Source organism: Cystoisospora suis (assembly GCF_002600585.1).
Source record: "Cystoisospora suis strain Wien I chromosome Unknown contig_560, whole genome shotgun sequence".
Lineage (NCBI taxonomy): Eukaryota > Apicomplexa > Conoidasida > Eucoccidiorida > Sarcocystidae > Cystoisospora > Cystoisospora suis.
In genome coordinates this window covers 1-17,320 of record NW_027153361.1, presented here as the reverse complement: position 1 = coordinate 17,320, position 17,320 = coordinate 1, and the positions used below count along the sequence as shown (strand labels likewise).

At 54.3% G+C, this 17,320-nt stretch overlaps 4 protein-coding genes across 4 annotated transcripts; 2 read left to right on the top strand and 2 right to left on the bottom strand.

Moving 5' to 3' along the window:
- Positions 1-52: 52 nt before the first annotated feature.
- Positions 53-4,624, bottom strand: CSUI_001414 (uncharacterized protein; the record flags this gene model as incomplete). Its single annotated transcript, XM_068061620.1, has 5 exons — positions 53-1,157; positions 1,400-1,639; positions 1,835-2,032; positions 2,566-2,902; positions 3,321-4,624. Coding segments are annotated over 5 exons (2,784 nt in total), but the record flags the coding sequence as incomplete, so codon positions are not given.
- Positions 4,625-5,886: 1,262 nt separating this feature from the next.
- On the top strand, positions 5,887-8,590 carry CSUI_001413 (with signal peptide plus thr related protein). Its single transcript, XM_068061619.1, has 4 exons — positions 5,887-6,838; positions 7,158-7,468; positions 7,763-7,939; positions 8,150-8,590. The coding sequence occupies exons 1-4, from the start codon at positions 6,190-6,192 to the stop codon at positions 8,510-8,512; spliced, it is 1,500 nt and encodes a 499-aa protein (XP_067926386.1). The 5' UTR covers positions 5,887-6,189; the 3' UTR covers positions 8,513-8,590.
- A 369-nt stretch (positions 8,591-8,959) lies between these two features.
- Positions 8,960-13,569, bottom strand: CSUI_001412 (uncharacterized protein). Its single transcript, XM_068061618.1, has 3 exons — positions 12,404-13,569; positions 10,277-11,407; positions 8,960-9,699 (listed from the first exon to the last, which is right to left on the bottom strand). Exons 1-3 carry the CDS (start codon positions 12,815-12,817, stop codon positions 9,292-9,294), a joined length of 1,953 nt encoding a protein of 650 aa, XP_067926385.1. The 5' UTR covers positions 12,818-13,569; the 3' UTR covers positions 8,960-9,291.
- A 1,447-nt stretch (positions 13,570-15,016) lies between these two features.
- On the top strand, positions 15,017-16,519 carry CSUI_001411 (uncharacterized protein). Its single transcript, XM_068061617.1, has one exon. The coding sequence runs from the start codon at positions 15,069-15,071 to the stop codon at positions 15,537-15,539; it is 471 nt and encodes a 156-aa protein (XP_067926384.1). The 5' UTR covers positions 15,017-15,068; the 3' UTR covers positions 15,540-16,519.
- Positions 16,520-17,320: the final 801 nt, after the last annotated feature.

The window sequence follows — 17,320 nt, the reverse complement described above, 5'->3', positions numbered from 1 at the left end:
TTGATTCTTTTACGTGACGAGCTAGACAGGCTCCCGCTCCGGGGACAAATGTGTCAGCAGAGTTTGACGTGGGTGGAGGACACTGGTGTCCATTAGGGTTTAGGGTAGAGCCGCGTCTTAATGACATCGGTGAAACCTTGGCTCTCAGGAGAGAAAAAAGACAAAGAATAGGAGGCTGCCCATATGCGGCACTGCAGTGACCGCTACAGAACTTCGTAGATTTTTCGTTCGGCGTCGGCAAACACAGCGCAGCAGTCAATGAGAAGCTTGCTGCATAGGATGGCGTTCACATCACACCCTTACATTTAGTTCTACCTTCATTCAGATAGGTTGTCGGCGGCTGAGATGTAACAGGGCACGGTATGAGACTGCAGCTACACGTAGGCGCAGCTCAGGCGCCGAGGCACCGTGGCGTACTTCCTCGGAAACCAACAATGATTTTCTTTTCCGCTTCAGTCGTGTTCCTGTTGTTTTTCTTCCCAAACGCTCGGAGGGATGTGGAAAAATGGCGGAATATAGATGTCCAGCTTGCCGCTAAACCCGTCGACGAACTGAGACCGATGAACTGGCACAGCAGAATGGAATCGGCGCCCGTTCATTCCAGTTAAATGCTGTAGTTTTTGGCCGGCCACATCGAAGCTAGCGCCACCAGCCAGTCGGCGCTCGTTTTTCGCTCTATGGCCATTGCCATTCCTCGAAGATATCCCTTCCAGCGGGTTCTCTTTTGAGGACGGGAGCGAATCTGCGCCAGCACTGAAAAGGGGAAAACTCGGCAGGCGAGCTTGCGGTTGAGTAGGGGTGGGAGACACACGCGGAGGACCTCCAGGCGGCACACCGCCACCTGGGGGGCTTGGCCCCGGCTGACCGGGCTCTGGCACTGCTGGCGAGGAAGTCGTTGTTGTTGTTGGCGAAGAGGTCCAAGTGTCTGGGTTGCTTGTTGGGAATACTTGTACAATGGCCGGGAAAACACATACGTGAGAGTACAGAAAACCGTTACAGTTCCCGAAGGCCGCGACACGACCTACAACCCAGCTGTCAGTGATGTTCAGACACGCCGGAAAATTGGTGTTTGTGTCGCCAAAGGGGACAGGAGGCTCGTCAGTGCAGTTGTTTGGGGGGGTTAGTGTCGCAAGCGAGGCGAAGGGGAACAGCTGACCCTGAGAGAGAAAACAGAGGCAGGTGCCGAGGTCTACCGAATACAGTGCACATGGCCCGGGTGGCGCCCAGCCTAGAGTGGCCATGCACTTTATGAGCCACTCCATGGATCTGCGATGAGTACCCACCACTGTCGGTTCCTCTGTTGGTTTCAGATCATATCCCAATTCGATGCGGTTCACAAGCACAGGGCAAGTGAGGCGAACCTCAGTAGCACTGAACTACCTCACCAGAGGGAACTCACCCGTGTGGCCGCGTAGTACGATTCAGGGAAGAACGGTGTGATGGCCGCCCAGGATGCCTGAGTAGCGTCGATCACGGAAGGTCGCAGTCCCTGCCAGAAATAAATTCTCCGTAGCTCAGGAAAGTTTCGGAACTGCCGATACCCGACGTAAACAGGAAAACCCGTCGTGCCGACCGACTGCAACACGTAGAACCCGTCGAAGTTGTCTCCTTCAATGCTCACGTCTGCAAAACAGGTACCCTGGCTCGAGGACAGCAACACAAACAAGGAGCTGGCATTGCTGAGACACTAACACCGGCATCGCTGCGTTGTTTCAACAGGACCCATGTTCGGTGCGTGGCGCCCTAGACAGCTGACTCCAATGAAGCGGATCCGTTGAACCGGTGAACTTTTCCTTGAACGGTGACCCTTCCAGGCCCAGCATCTGCTACTCACTTGGTTTTCGCAGGAGAAGTTGAATCCCTGCATGTAGAGGAATTTGATGAAGCCTGTTGCAGGATCGAAGACAGTTTCGCGAGGAATGTCTGGCGCAGACGGCCCAGTAATGACGCCAGGGTTGCAGAAGCGCAACCGTCCGTTAAAGAGGCGGCAGTAGAACGCGTTGCGTACTTTGGACCTTACAATATTTTTGTTCTGGAGAGACGAAAAAGCACGTTTGGACTAATCCAATGTATGGCAACATGTACTTCCTTGCCTGTTCGGCTCGGCCCATGTGAAACCGCGCCGCATGTGTGCTCAACTCACGGCGTGCTTTGCCAAGTGTGGCAGAGCACCATGCGATTCTTTACTCCACTCCCATCTCCGAACTGTCTGCGGAGGCAATCTAAGAAAGCTAGTGGGCGTGTACAACGGCGAATTACTGAAAGGCTTTCGTGGCCCTAGGCACCGGTGAGACTACAAAGGCCCCAGACCATCGATCCACACGAGAAGAGGACAGGGGGGCCGTTTCCCGTGCCTCGAAAGGCGCCTTCAGGGATCCGCTTGTAAGCAACCTGCTCCGCCATTTAAGTTGTCCAGGAGCTATGAGTGTAAGCGACAAACCAGGAAATCAGCTCTAGTCGTCATAGGCGAGCTGACACAGTACCGGTTGAGTCCTCCGCGGCTGTGGTGGCCACAGTCACCAGGGCACGGGTAGCCACCAGAACGGTTCGTCGCCGCAGCCTCACCTCGAAATCCGCGGCGGGGGGGTCCGCAAGAGAGTAGAAGTCTCCGCCAAGAGCAAGGAGTGCATTTAACAGCGAAAAAACCTGGCTTTCAACAGGTATTTCGATCAGCGAACTGGTCATGTTGAGGACCGCTTCAAGCGCCGAAACAGTAACGTGCTGCTCCACGAACTCAAACAGCGCCTCCGTTACTGTCTGGCTGACAATGACGTAGTGAAGCAAGCCAGCAAGTTCTTCCGCCCGTCGGTGAAGCCCGTAGGGGTACGAGTCTCTGTAGATTCCCCTGAGATTGTTGCCGAATTCTCGGAGAAAGTTTCCAAGATTCTGACATACCTGAACGCTGCACGACACCACCAACAGCCATAGCTGAGGCTGGAGGCGCCGGCGCACTCCTCCGTAGTGTACAGTATTCTCCAAGCCCAGGTCACTGGCAGCAGCAAAATTTCCTAGGCAGTCAGCTTGCACCTCGCATGCTCCATGAGCCATGCAGGAGTTCGAAAACCGTCTGGAGTGCTACTGAAGAAGGCCGCAGGCGGCCTCGGGTAGCGCGCTTCCGGGGACGCTAACTCATCTCAAAAACTGCTTTCCCGCCCGGGTTACTGGCTGTCTGGCGGAACTAGAGCCATCACGGAGTACGCCTTCTGCAGTCGCAGGCGCCATCGCAACATCGGGCTTCAATGGGAGGGTGGACCTCTCTCTCTCTCATGAAACTGGCGCCGAGTAGAGTCAGAAAGCCAAGCATTCCAGTCCAGACTTACTTCGGATTGCACTCTACATTGCGCTTGATATCTGGATACGAAGAATTCTGTCTTTCGACGAGTTCCGGAAACATGCCGCCATTCAGAGTGACATTGACGATTTCCTGCAGAGGGAGAGACCAGACAGCGTCCCTGTATCTCTCAAGGAAGACGCTGACTTCATCGTTCAGGCGGTCGACCGTGAGTGTTACGTTCGGAATATTTTTTCTTTGCAAGGCGATTGCTGTCTGATCCCATAAAGCCTGTCCTTCGGCCACGCCTTCCTCTCCACCCAGATGCACCTCAGCCCAACCAGCTGGGCCTGCTGAGCGAGCCCCAGGGGTGCCTCTGGCACGCTCGCCATGAATCCTGCTGTTACCCTCTTCATCTTCAGGAAGAATAACGTCGGAATCAATCTGGCCGGTCCATCCAAAGTCCCAACTGAACGTCTCCTCCTCACCCTTGGGGCCGTTCGCCTTCAATGCTGTCACGGCGGGCTTTTCTCTGATGGCATTTCTGGCTCTGTCTTTGCTTCCCAGGGAGCTCGCGCTCTGTTCGGGCGCAGATGGGGACAGGCGTTCAGAGGCAGTCGGAGGTGGTGGACTTCTGGTACCCAGGTCCTGCTCGGCGAGCAGAAGTCCAGGCGCATGCTCCTTCTGCCAGGTGTAGAACCAGTCCAAGTGAGATAAAGCTTTTTCAGCTACGCGTCGCGAAAGAAGGGCGAGTTCTTCAGGGCCTAGCTGATTAAACCGGATCTCGAGCTCCTTTAGAGTGTACTGTCTCTCAGCCGGGTAGGGGACAACTGACCGTGTCACGCTGCCATGCCAGTGATTCCCTGTTGCAGTCCCGCCCTTGACCCTGTGGCGCCCGCTGACTTGCTCGTTATCGGTAGGCAGTCGCTGACCGGCCGGACTGATAATACTTTTCCCTTCAGGACTCCGACTAGGGTATCTAGTAAAACTCGACGGCAGGAAAAACCTGGCCAAGCTGGTCATGGAAGACTGAACTTGGAGTCTTCGCGGCGGACCAGGAGCCGTCTTCGGACCTGCTTCGTCACGCCACGATGCGACTGTCTTGACAGGAAAGACAGTGGTTAAGGGCACGCTGGAGAGAATCGTGGCAGTCCGTGCTGATCGTCCGGCGCCGAAAAGAGGTGAATCGAACTGACCCGCGACGATCTTGATTGGCCACTCAGGTTCCGTCGGCGACTTCAAGCTGTCTTGCTTTCCACTTGGAGTGAATTCGAACAAGGATGCTATTGTGACCTCCGCCGAGATGACCTCGCTGGCTTCTCTCGGAAGACTAGGTAACCGCTTTTTCTGGTCCCTGAAAACATCAGAAGCACCAGGGTTGGTGTTGCTGGCTCTCTCGGCGGTGTGGTTGGTCTGATACGTACTGGTACCCCCGAAAGGGATGCCGAACCCGTGTTCTCCGGGTCTGAAGGCGGTCTCAAGCAGAGAGGAGCCCAGTGGATTAGACGGGAACGGGACCGCCCGCAACAGAAAAGAAGAAGAAAACAAGAGGAGCAAAAGCAGATTTCGGGTCCATACGAAGCAGGCAAGCGAAGGCCAGCTCATGGGAACGGCGGGGACTGCTCTGGGTCTCAGTCCGGGCCGCACATTCGAAAGAAAAGCACACCTGGTTCGCGGTGCCACCGTGTTCGAACCCGAGGAAGTGTAAGGGGTCGTGCAGCGTGTTGAGAGAGAATCGCTGGGGAAGGTCCCTTTTCGTTTGATGGAATCACGCCGCGTCCGCAGCGCCGCGATGGTCAGCTGCCACAGACGCCACGTACATTTATGCGTGCATCTCATGAACTCCCGCGACTGACCAGTCTCCCTTCCACTACGACCTCTCTGGAGGGGAATGCAGCCCAGCATGGAGCCAGCTCATTCTCACTCGGCTTCCTCAGCTGACAAAGGCTTGTGCGTTTACCGGTGTACCCGTACGTACCTTCCGAGGAAGGCGTAGCAGGGCGGTTACCTGTTCGGTTCAGTTACACAAGTCCTTCTTGCGGGCAGAGAATGACAGACACGTGTCTGGACAGCAAGCAGCCAGAGGACGGCGGCTGAAAGGCTGCTAGAGGCCCCTTCATCATGGCAGATCAAGTGTATTCAGGGACGTAGACTTGGCGGGGGAGAAGTGATGTTGCTCACTCACGTTCACGAGCAAATACACTAACAGCTGCAAAAAGAAACAGTTGCAAAATCATGAAACGTGTGCTCGGTGTGACATCGATTCAGCGGTTGTTTCTATCGTGCTTCGAAGCCGGATTTACTCCAGCACCCAGGCTTTCGCAGCACGCTCGAAAATCTAGACCTGATGGGCTCCCCAATATGCAGAAAGCAGAGGAGGCAGTACGCGGGCACGGATTTGTAGCTCTCCAGCAACAGTCACGTTATGCCTCTTGCTTGCCACGAATGTAGAGTTGCGCCCGCTCTGAAAAAAAGGTCTGGGAGCTTAGCTGTATGTCCCAGAGATCACTGACACACAAACCGGCCTGCGACAGCGCGATGGCGCTGATGTTCCGCGCGGCTACAGCTGACACCGGCACATCACTAGTCGGTCGACAGCAGAATTTCTCTTGCTGATCTTGGATGCCGGGAAAGGCCGCGTGGGAAGCACGTCAGTCGCACCTGCGTCCACCTCGTGTTCGTAGTTGGCAGTAATTTTGTTCCAGTGAACTCCCTATAGTCCACACTTGGTCCTGTCAACTTGCGTCTTTGTCGCTCATTTGACAGTTTCAGCTCCGCACCAGGTATGCCTGGGGGCACTGCACTGTCCACGTCCCCAGTTAAAATAATCACAGGTGATTCTCTTTACCCTTTCTTGTCCGCACAAGAGCTCCTGTGCGTGCGATCACACTCCGCCCTTGCACTGTTTTGTTGTCTGTATGGTCAAGATGGCACTCTGCTGCCCCCGACGGGTCAGTCTTCGTACTTGCTTGATTGGCCTTCTACTGTTTTCTGCTTTCGTAATCAGCTTAGGAGCAGCGGCTCCGGGTGGCGATGAGGCCCCACTGGATGGGCAGGCCCATTCCACGCCTGCAGACAGAAAGCAAGTGGAGGGGCATTTCGGCAGGATGACATTATTTGACCAGGTGCTTGGATATGCATTGGGTCGGTTTGTCAACGGCTTTACAGCACAGCAGTCAAGAATAAACTTTGAGCAGTATCTCAACCCCGCTGAAAAAGAGCTCTCTGTCTTGCTTCATGCACTCGAGCTTTTCCAGCAGACGGTTCTCCCTCCCGTCATGGAAATGGCAAACTTGCCGTACGAAGCCCTGAAGGTTGCCAGGGACGAAGTCGATTCGCTCTTTGTGACCCTTTTCGGATCGGAAGTGTTGGAGGGCGCTTCAGGATCTGTTGGGCTTGGGTCAGTGGATGGCAGCTGTGACAACAGTAAAACCTACTCGATCCGCTCTGCAGAGGATCTACAAAACCATCGCGCAGACCTGGAGTGCATCTTCGCCGGAGGGGAGGCGCCTCGAAGACCGCCCCTCGGCATTGTAGTTGGACGAGTTCATGAAGCCGGTGCTACTGGTGAGTCTCCAACGGGGCATCTGGGTCTCGAAATCACACGACCCGAAGGGATGCAGGGGAGAGCGAGAAAACTAGCCCCTCAGGACTGGGGCGCGCAGTCGGTTTATCGGCTATGACCTCGACGACCAGAAAGTCGGAGAGACGCAAACGGGCAGCGACAAACCTCTAGTGCGTACCTTAGCTGTCACAGGAGGCAAATGGCTATTCAAGGTCCTTACGTCGCGGTGAGTGGGTCAAGGTGGTAGCGTCTTTCTGGCTTGGGCAGCAGTGCAGTGGCTTCTTGTGTCTCACGCTCCGAACTACATTGTTCCCTGTGCAGATCTGTTCAACCTGGCGATGAAGATCTGGTGGGCGGGCAAGCTCGCATTCATGACCCGGTGCGGGACTTCTCGAGATGTCTACATGATCCAAAACCTGATCCACAGCACGCTCGATATAACGGCGTACGCGTATGTGGGCAAGTTCACCGACCCACTCGGCCCTGGGGAGCACATGGACGACAAACCATCCCTTATCTACGACTACACTGTCGACTTCGGACGAATGTGTCCTGAGGTTTTCTCCCAGGGGAGCCAAGTCCACCTAGGGGTTATCAACAACGAACACATGTATCGCAATGTTGTGGATGTGGTAAGTGAATCAGAGCTTTGCAACGGGCCGAACTATAATCTGCGACTGCGCCACCTGGCAGGATGTACGGGAAGTGACCGACCGAAACAGGTTCATACAAGTGCGAGGGTCCAGGCATGTCTTCTGTGCACTAGCCTACAGCCGAAGCTGCTATCAGAGTGGCGTCCTTTACGCGCACAGCGAAGTGCTGCCGGCGAACTGGTTTTTTCTGAGCTTGAGCAGATTCGCAATCGTAGTTTGTTGACTGGCAATAGGTGACGCTGGCCACGACTCCATGCTGTCGTTATCTCTCAGCTCCGGAAAGTCGGTGAAACGGAAGACGGCGGGCACATTTTGCTTGGCAAGGCGATGCTGAGGGATCCCTTGAATTTCCCTGATAATGGCGACATCCTAGCAGCATTCTGGTCTGGCGTGTCCTACGACCATGATGCATTCAACTCCTCTGGAGGCCGCTTCCGCCTGAAACCTCTGGTAGGTGTTAAGATGCCCAAGGTAATGCTACCGTAAACCTCTCAGCGTTAGCTGCTGTTCCCAGGCAGCACCAGGCTGGGGCAGAGACAGCCACGCGTTTGCAATCTTCGTAGTCCGGTGTGTCGCGAAAATTCGGGTTGCAGGCAGCCTCCGCCAAGGAGGTTGTAGCGTGCTCCTGTTCGTGTGTTTACCTTTCTGACCTTGCTACAGGACGAATCTTTCGACTATAAACATCAAAGCATTGTCGAAGTTCTGCGGCGATTCCTGCCTCTAATAGAGCTTCTCGCGAATCCCACGGGGGTGGGACCGAGCATGTATGACAGTGCACTCCGATGGAAGCTCGGTTTCCAGCCTCTGTCCCCGTCGCAGTCGTCGGCCGCCCACAATTATCGGATGGGCGGCCAGCCTTTGTCTTCTGAGTTTGCCCTAGGCGAGTATCCGAGCAGCGGCAGGCCACTGCCTTACCTTAGTGGAGCTCTTCCTCCCCGCGTCGAGCTGCTCGACATTCTTCGGAAGTTCGGGAGAGGCAGCAGTGAGGTGTCTGAGGCAAGTCTGAAGAGAGAAACTGAATAGAGTACAGAGTGTTGGTGACGGGGGTTTGGGTCCCGAGATAGACTTGGGAACAGACATGTGTCTTGCGGCGTACTGCCTTGGCAAGGAGATTCGTGAGCGTGCCATCAATCGATGCCCTTCTGCTCTCCTCGGTTTTGTCCGCCAACCCAGATTACTTCAGTTAAGCTTTTGTCGTTTTACGGCTTGCCCGTCACAAAAGCTAGCCCTGCTTTCTGTGACAGTCCGAAGAGCCACACCTTCTGGCCCGATGTGTCCTGTAACCCTGCAGTGAGATGAACGCGCGATTCACACGCTCTGGGATTGTTCGCTTGGGTCGCTTTCGTGTCAGACAAGTGCTGGACGTTCGAAATCATCAAATTGACAGAGTAGGGTAGAGGCTCTAGCCCAGATAAACAGTTGGTTCCCCACGGGGGTGAAGGTTGCGCAGTACCTCTGCAGGGTCATTCCTGGGGACTCTCACTTCAGTTTCTTGCCTGTGTTTGCGAGACCGCCTCTCCGCCACACTGAGGTTGGCACTTCCTTGTCGCGTCTCTGCCAGGAACTCTTGAAGGAAGGTGCGTAATTTCACGAGCACGCACAGTTCGATAGAAACAAAACTAGACCCAGCGGCTCGGCCCTCGATAAAACGGTCGCGCGGGCCAAGCGGACTCGTTAAATGGCAGCTTTGCCGGGCCAAGTTCTTTTGCCCCCCCGGACATGGGGGAGACATCGAGTCGGCTGCCCCGTAGAGTAGCCAAGTGATACTCCCCGTCTGCATGCGTATTCTCGTCTGTCACTTTCTACCGATATACCTCGACCGCGGCGCCTTCCTCTCCGCCACAAAACTCATTCGAAGGTGCCCGCGCCTCCCCTCCCTTCTCACCCAGCGACGCTTCTAGGACAGCAGAGAATTTCCCCAGGGCTCGGAACCACTGAGCCACATTTCTGAGATCCTGTCTCTTCAAAAGTTTCCTTCTTTCATTTTCCGTGACCTTATGAACACTATCGCAGGGAGCTGCCTCAATGGCGTCTTCGACATGAAGAACCCAGAGCTCCCATATGCGGCGGTTGGCAATAAGAAGGTGCTTGAGACCGTCAGCGAATAACACCAGCTCGTGTAGGGACGCTGCCGAGAGGAGAAACGAGAGATAATGCTCGAGCTTCGAGCTCATATACGCGTCAGAGAAACGGAGATAGGCATCCAGGGCCTGCAGTCACAGAGACAGTGAAGTAGGTACAAATATGCATTGTTGAAGATCCTCAGCCACATGGGGGTACCGTCTACGTTCTTACATGGCATATAAGAAGAGAGACGCACGCGAAAATCACAACTGCGGCTGACAGCAGCTCGATGCGGTACCCTCCATACCGTGGTACGCCGTGGTCGCCCGAGGTAGTGTCTACCACTTGAGCATTCGGTAGGTAGCGAGCTGATCAAGTGGGATACAAGTGCCTTACACAAGGGAAGTGCAGGCACACAGAATAATAGACCCACTGGTATGAGTGCACACGCCGCTGCGGCCCGCCTGCACTGCATAGTCTCGCTGCCTCATAGTGGGAATACGAACCATCTGTTCAAGTGTGGCTGTCGATGCCGACGGACTGATGATCACCAGACAGGCCTTCCCATCTCAAGCAGACATGTGAGCCCCCGCAGACGCACCGGAACGTGGCGTGTGCCCGACGACGGTCTCGCTCATCAGGTAGGTTTTCAGTGCAACGGTCTCACCAATGAGGCCGAACGGCCCATCAACCTCTGCTTCCCTGTCCGACCATCTACCTTACCATTGCGGCGTCTAAAGGGGCGCACCGAAGACGTGAAACAATCGTTGTCCTCACGCCCCGTGTCGCACAATCTAAAAGTCTCTCCCGGGAGTCTACGTATAGTTCTACCATCTCATCCGTAAGCTCATCACTAGAAGTTCTTGAGTCTCTCGTCAGATCCTGGTAACTGTATCCATCTTCTGACTCCAGAAGGTCTCCCTCTGCATCACTTGCCACGAGCACGCTGTCCCTCCCATGCATGCCTCTTCCGTCATTCGTCCTGACCGCTCCTCCATCTTCCCCGTGGACTATCAGTGCATCACAACTCCTTCTCCTCTCCTTCACCGTATCGCTTCCGAAAATCATTCTATCGAACTTCGAGATGCACCATGAGACAGCGAACATTTCTCTTTCGTCGCAGAAGGACTCTTTTGCCCTTGCCGCAGGACATGTCGCGGCAGCCGCTCTCTCAGACGTAGCACGCATTACTTCTATCAGAAAGCTCCGAGTGAGCGCGACTGGGTGTTTCTCCAGCAGGTCGTAAGGCAACCTATCCTGCCTGCCTTCGGTGTTCCTCCGTCTCTCGCTTCCTCTTGCAGAAGCTCCGCGGACCCCTGCCAACCGATTGCCTCCTTCGACCTCATCCGCCTCAAGTGTACGTACAGCCGGTGCCGGTACTCGGGCCGCAGCTAGTTTTGCAAGCAGCAGCATTAGGCGCTTCAGTTGCTGGAAATTGAACGTATCGCACGAGCCTTGCAGACGCTGGACAAGAACATCCTGTAGTTGTTGGGCTGGAACACAAACGAGGGGGTGGGATAGTAGGTGAAGTTTCTCCAAAGCCAGAAGCAAGATAGAGAGAGCTCCAAAGTCTACCCGTTCTCGGTTTCCGGGGGTGGCTGTCGTGTCCCCGGCTACTTCCCCGCCGAGCCTGTCTTGCATAAATATCAGCGGATGCTGTCTTTGCCGCTGCAAAAGCTGTACGAATTGCTGGGTAACGCCAGCTGCTAACGGTGGATGGCGGACACCTGCTCGAGCGTACGCTCTCATTAACAGTCCCAAGTGCGGCGGAATCAAAGATGGAAGAATACGAATCGCTTGTTCCGCGTGCGCTTGCCAGAAACACAGGGGGCGAGGCGAAGACGAGAGAGACGCCTGCAGGAGAGACAATCAGAAACAGGCTTACGAGAGAAAAGAAGTAAATAGTGCCGTCTATCTTGACTCAACTCAAACAACGGACACGAATGCCGCCGAAAAGCAAGACGACTCCACCGGAAGGTAGTCCGGGAAGGCCGTAGAGCTGGTAATCTAAACGGTATATGATAATACACTATATACGTTGATACACGCGACAGAACCTGACAAGGGCCGCACACACAGAACACGTCATAAACCGCGCGAATCAGTCTCCTACTCTTCTCTCGTGCCGCGACAACGAAGCGTTTGTGTCAGTACACAGTCGCCTGACAGGGGGCCACCCCGTCTCCGGCCCTGGTGACACAATCAAATATGATGATGACACTGGTCGTCTTCATGAAGTTTGCTTTGATGAGTGCAATCGTGTCCGGCAGCGCCTAGGCACCGTCCATCCCTAAGCGTCGAGGATACGGCACGGGCTAAAAGGCTCAGTAGTCCGATCCCCGCCGACTTGAGCACCTTGTACAGCTGCATATTGCATACCATACAAAACAGAGCAAGTGTCCGAAACCAGGTAACATGCGTATGCACGACAAAAAACCGGCTCTTCTCGATTCTAGACCTGGCTGAGAGACACAGCCGATGATACGCTCACACAGTATCCAGGCTGCGAAGAGAGAGTATCGGGGGACGGAAAGGGGCTGGGAACTGGCTTCTGCTTTCGCTACAGGTGTTGCGGGTAGTCTCCATACTGAGGAGGGAGAGGACCATTCTGTATCGGAGTATGCTTGGAGAAATCGGCGCCAACGGACAGAAGAGGTTCAGTGTTCAGCACAGGGCGGTTATTGTGTAGAACTAAGCACTCCTATGCCAGGAGCGCGGGAGGCGTTCGACAGTAGATGGGATGGGCTGCTGATCTCACGTGTGCAGCCTCCAGTTTTACGGCAACACCGGAGTCTACTTGCGCAGCCGGAAACCTGTTGGTGAACAGCACGCCCGCCGCCCACACCTCACCTCTACGGCTTTCCGCACGACCCTGGGCAGCGCATCGTCGTATTCAGGGTTCGCTTCTCCCGTGTGATGATCGGCTGCATGTTGTCCGCGCTTATTGTGATGTCGGCGCGTCTGGTTAGACCTGTCTTTTTTCTTCTCGGTCAGAGAAGTACAGCGTGATGTCAAGACAGAGGAAAATCCCCGGCTCTGACTTGATCGACGGTGTGGGAGGAAAGAGGAGATCTGAGAGCACCGACTGAGCATGACCGCGTAAGAAACGAACTGGGAGTTCTCTAACAGGTGTGCGGGAGCGGAACCCTTCTGGTCAAATCCGTGCAGGATTCCAGGCAATATCTGCGGTCTAGGGTTGCTTAAGTGCCTGGCACTGATTAACGATCGAGGCCGAATGAGGGCACAGAGTGTCTTGCTCTCCATTGTGCTGTTTGGGAAGGGAAGACCAGAAGCTCCTCAGCCCCTCAAAAGTGTTTGACAGCGAGAATCAATTTTCGAGAGAGGAGACGTAGCGGAACTCTCCCACCAAAGTGGAAGCACTCCAGCAGAAAAACGGACGTGAAGATGGGGACGACACAGGCAAACCGCGAACTGATTCGACTTCTGTCGCCTTCCGAACGAGACAAGCGGGACAACGAGGCTTGAAAGGAAAGTCTTGAGTGTACACACACACACACACGTACGCCAACTCTCCTAGCGTAATCCCCTGGGAAACCGAGGGACTTCCTAGTCTCAGATGTCGACAAAAGCCGCGTCATCCACGGGAGCACACCTGCATTCCACACGGATGGCCGGAGAGACAACCAGGCCCTCCTCTGAAGGGCATCGACCTCCGATGGCGATCGTTCTCGATTCTCCCTAGTTCGAGAGCTTCTGAGAGCAGCCCGTGCCCGATACATTGTTCTTGCATCGTCTTAGGCGAAGCAGCCACGCACGAGAACACTGGGCCGCTTTCAGTAGTCAACAGCTGGTATCGACACACTGTCGCCTCTCCGTCACCAGCTCCTCGACGCGAGGAAATCGAGCCGGCAAACGCCGTCCGCATCCGCTTTGGCCGTGAGCTGCTAGCTTCCTCCACCCAGCTCCCTCCCGACAAAAGGTCGTTTCAAAAGAAACCTTATTCTTGGGGAATTGGCTCTACACGATTTGGACTCGAGTTTACCTCGGAATACCAGATGACTCGTTGCTGCATGCGGTTCAACTGCCTCATTCAGCCCTAGAGAGTGACGGGAAAGCTCGCCAACGCCCCAGAGCTCGCGATGAGTGCGCAAATACAGGATCGCAAGCCACAGAGAAGTTCTCTTTTTGTTATCAAGTAAGCCTAACCGTGCTGCTGCACGACACCGGTCTCCCCATCTTTTCTCTCGATCCGCCTCACTTCGTGGTCCCCGCTTCGGGTGTCACTAACCAGTACAGTTTCAAAGCGCAGGCAACTGGAAGGCTCATCCTGCTGGGCAATCACTTCTCGCTGTTCGCGTGAGCACTCTTTTCTCCGCAAGTTATGCCGCCTCTGCGTTCTGCGTTGTTGATAAATTTGAACTGATGCCTCGCACTCTGGTGTGTGTGTTCTGGGGTGGAGAAAGACAAGCGGACGTAAAGGTCCGTTGCTCAGCCGAGCGGCGACAAGAGGGCTGACTAGTATCGAGGCGAGGTACAGTGAAACGAAACTGCTGGGCTTACTTGAGACAGAACGGTACGGGGCACTTCACAGGAACGATGCCTTCGTATTGCTGGAACATTCCAATACCCGGTAAGCACATCACTCATTGGAAGCTGCCACCAAGCCTACGTGCTACGGCAGCACTTCCCTCTTTCCAGGGGGCACTGTGCTGGTCACAGCAACACACGGAACTTCCCTACGTACGGTCTAGAGGGCGCTCCCCTATGCACTGCTTACCCAGACCAGCGCGGAAGCAGCACCTCTGCGAAACGCAGAATCTCCTGGACTCCTCAGGCCGCAACCGGCACTCCAGGTGCGGCAAGCCGCTGGAGCTGCAGACTGGGCCCCGCGAGTGGGCGCTCGCGAGGCCTGAGTGGGTTCTACCCCACAGCGTAGGACGAGTGATCGCTGGAGTGTCATGACAATGGGGAGTCATACAACATTCACTCTCCGATTCACTGTGAGTTAGGCCAGCTACGCCGTGCCTGGAGACAACTGCTGACTTGCAGTGACACAGCAGCCGGCACACTCTGGGCGACTTAAAGCGTGGCGCTGCCCGCTGGGGCACAGCAGCCAAGCAGATAGGAATCCGATGGGCTTTTTGCTGAGTGTGTTAGGGGAGATTTCCCCAGGTCGGGTTCAGCGTTTCCGGGACCAGACTGATTCAGTTGTGGCCGGTGCGGTGTGCACAAGTGAGAGGGTACGATTGCACCTGGGGCAGGCGGCACTTCAGTAGAACACTTCGCAGCAGGTAGAACGAATGTTGCGTCAACGAGGAGCAAGAGAAAGGAGCTCGTCCGTACAACAGTACCGTACTCCGAATCGTCCCCGGTCCAGGCGAGCCAGCCACATGCACTCGCACAACCATGAGAAGCGTAGCGCATGCTACAGAGAACAGAGCGAACAGCGCTTAGCACATGTCAACAGCAAGCGCGAGCAGGGCCAGTTTGTTCGGTTATCTAGTTGGCACTCTTGAGCCATGATTCACTCCTGTTTTCTGCGGATCCCTTCCTGATGCCGCTCTGCTCTCTCTGCTTTGGGTTGCGTGTCAGCTCCAAGTCCGTACAAAGCGTCGCTTTTCGTCAGCCGCGTGTCACTGGCATTGACCGGCTTCACGTTGGAGAGCTGTCGTTGTTTCCTTCCTTTTTGCGTCCGTACCCGGACTCGTGCCGAGAACTTTCTCTCTGTAGGAGAACGCCCTCCTATTCGCCGGGGAATAGTCCCGCAAAAGGGTCCGCGTGCCAGTTACGAGGGAAACGCTTTCGGCTTAGCGCCGCTTCCTCGTGGGTCGTGGGAGCGGTTGGCGGAGCTTTCAGCTTTCCACTTGTGGCTCTGTCAGATTTTCTTTGTTTTTTCCGTGATGTCGTTTACACCTGGTGGACGAGGGTCCGAGAAACTCATGGAGGGGCAGTCCATGGCGTCCTGTCCTGCTGTGTAAGCGCTTTGTGTTTTCTCTTTAATCAACCGCTTTCTTCTTTTTGTTGATTCTTTTTCTCTCTTCTTGCCTCTTTACGACTTTCTCTTGTGTGCTCCTGACCCAGCTTGCAACTGTATTTCCTGCGACCTGTGTGTCCGGGAATACGATGTGTCTGCGTCCCCGGGTGCTAGGGGGTACGTGCTCTTACGTTTTCGATCCCGGCTTCGGTCTGGCATACCGACCGGATCTTCATGCGGGTTAAGGTGTCTCTCTAATTACCGGAGACAGCTGTGGTTCTTCTTTTCTCTTTGCGTCTACGGCGGGTCTCTACCCCTTCGTTAGTCGAATTTGTTCTCTCATCCGCGGGAGTGGCTCTCTGTTTCTTCACTCGACTCCTCTGTTTCCTCTTCTTCTCAAGCTGCACCCCCGCATGCCTAGTATCTCTCTTTTATTGGTGAAAAGAAATGAGCGGCGCTTTTCTTCTTCCTTACCGAGGGCCCCATCTGTACTGCTCTTTCTTTCTATTAGACATATTCTTAGTAGGCACCTTACATCCTCTTCAGCTTCGTCACCACAATCACAGACATGTAGACCACATTTCGCCATGTTGAGAAGACGACAAAGAGAAAAGATTTTCTGTATGAACGATTATGTATATGCGCGCCTACACCTAAGAGATGCGCGCTCTTCGTGTAATTTCTCTTCTCTCGGTCTTCTTCACCATTCCTGAGGCTCTGTCAAGGTGGTCACTTGAGGGGTGGTGATACATGTATTCTTATCTTTTTTCAAGCAGACGCTTTCTACGAAGGTTGTTCATAGGAACCTAAACAAACGACTCTTCTTCCAGGGCAGGAGGAGAAGGAGAAGAAGAAAAGAACAAGGAAAGAAAGAAAGTCCTCTTTCTTCTATATGCTCAACGCCATATAGCCTGACAACATGGGGGACTCAGGATCGAAATTCGCCCACTCTTCGCCTGCTCTTTGCTACCAGCGATTGTCGCAAGAAGAAGTTCAAGAGCTCTTGTCGAGCTTCGGTCTAAATGAGGTAAATGTTGCGCTTCCTGTCCTAGTGTCATCTCTAGTGTCTCATGCTCTTTGATAGAGAATCTCATGCTGATTTAGTTTGCCTAAATCGACACTTCTTCATAGTTCCGCGGGCGCTGGATCAAACTCCCAATTCGACGCGTGAGGTGCGTTTCATGACACGTAGATGGGCTTCTGAATACGACATACGGGGATCCTATCCGCAGACGGGAGGAGAGGGTCTAAACAACCCATCTGCGAGATATAGATGGGTATGTGAATATTGTAAACCGTGCTAGACATACATATACATGTAGGTCTATTGAGGTGTAGGATGTGCATGTGGTTGTGCATTGTAGTAGGGGAGTGAGATGTGTGGTTTGGTCTCTAGTGGTCATGTAAAGCTGAGAGTGCGATGGAATTCACAAGAGGTGAGAGACAAGAAGAAATACCAGAGACGAAGTGTAAGCAACTCACGTGATTCTGCCGTGATGTCCCTGCGAGGGTCGTGGGCCCTACGTCGCAGCTAGCTTTTGTGTATGTATGTTTCCATGTAAGGCAGCGTGTAGAGAATTACGCAGTGATATCTGTGCAAGGTTATTCTCTCCGGGGATACAGAAACACATGCACGTCAATCAAAGAGTGTTGCCGTAGGCTTGCATGGAAATGATGAGTTGAGACACGAGTCATGATGAAAGTTTTGTATGGTCTGAAAGGGACTAGATATCAAGACGGAAGGAGGACATGAAGAGGAGCAGGCTCAGGCTCAAATCTCGTGTAGTCAAATAGCTTACCACCGTGGGGCGAGATCAACGTGGATTTGATTG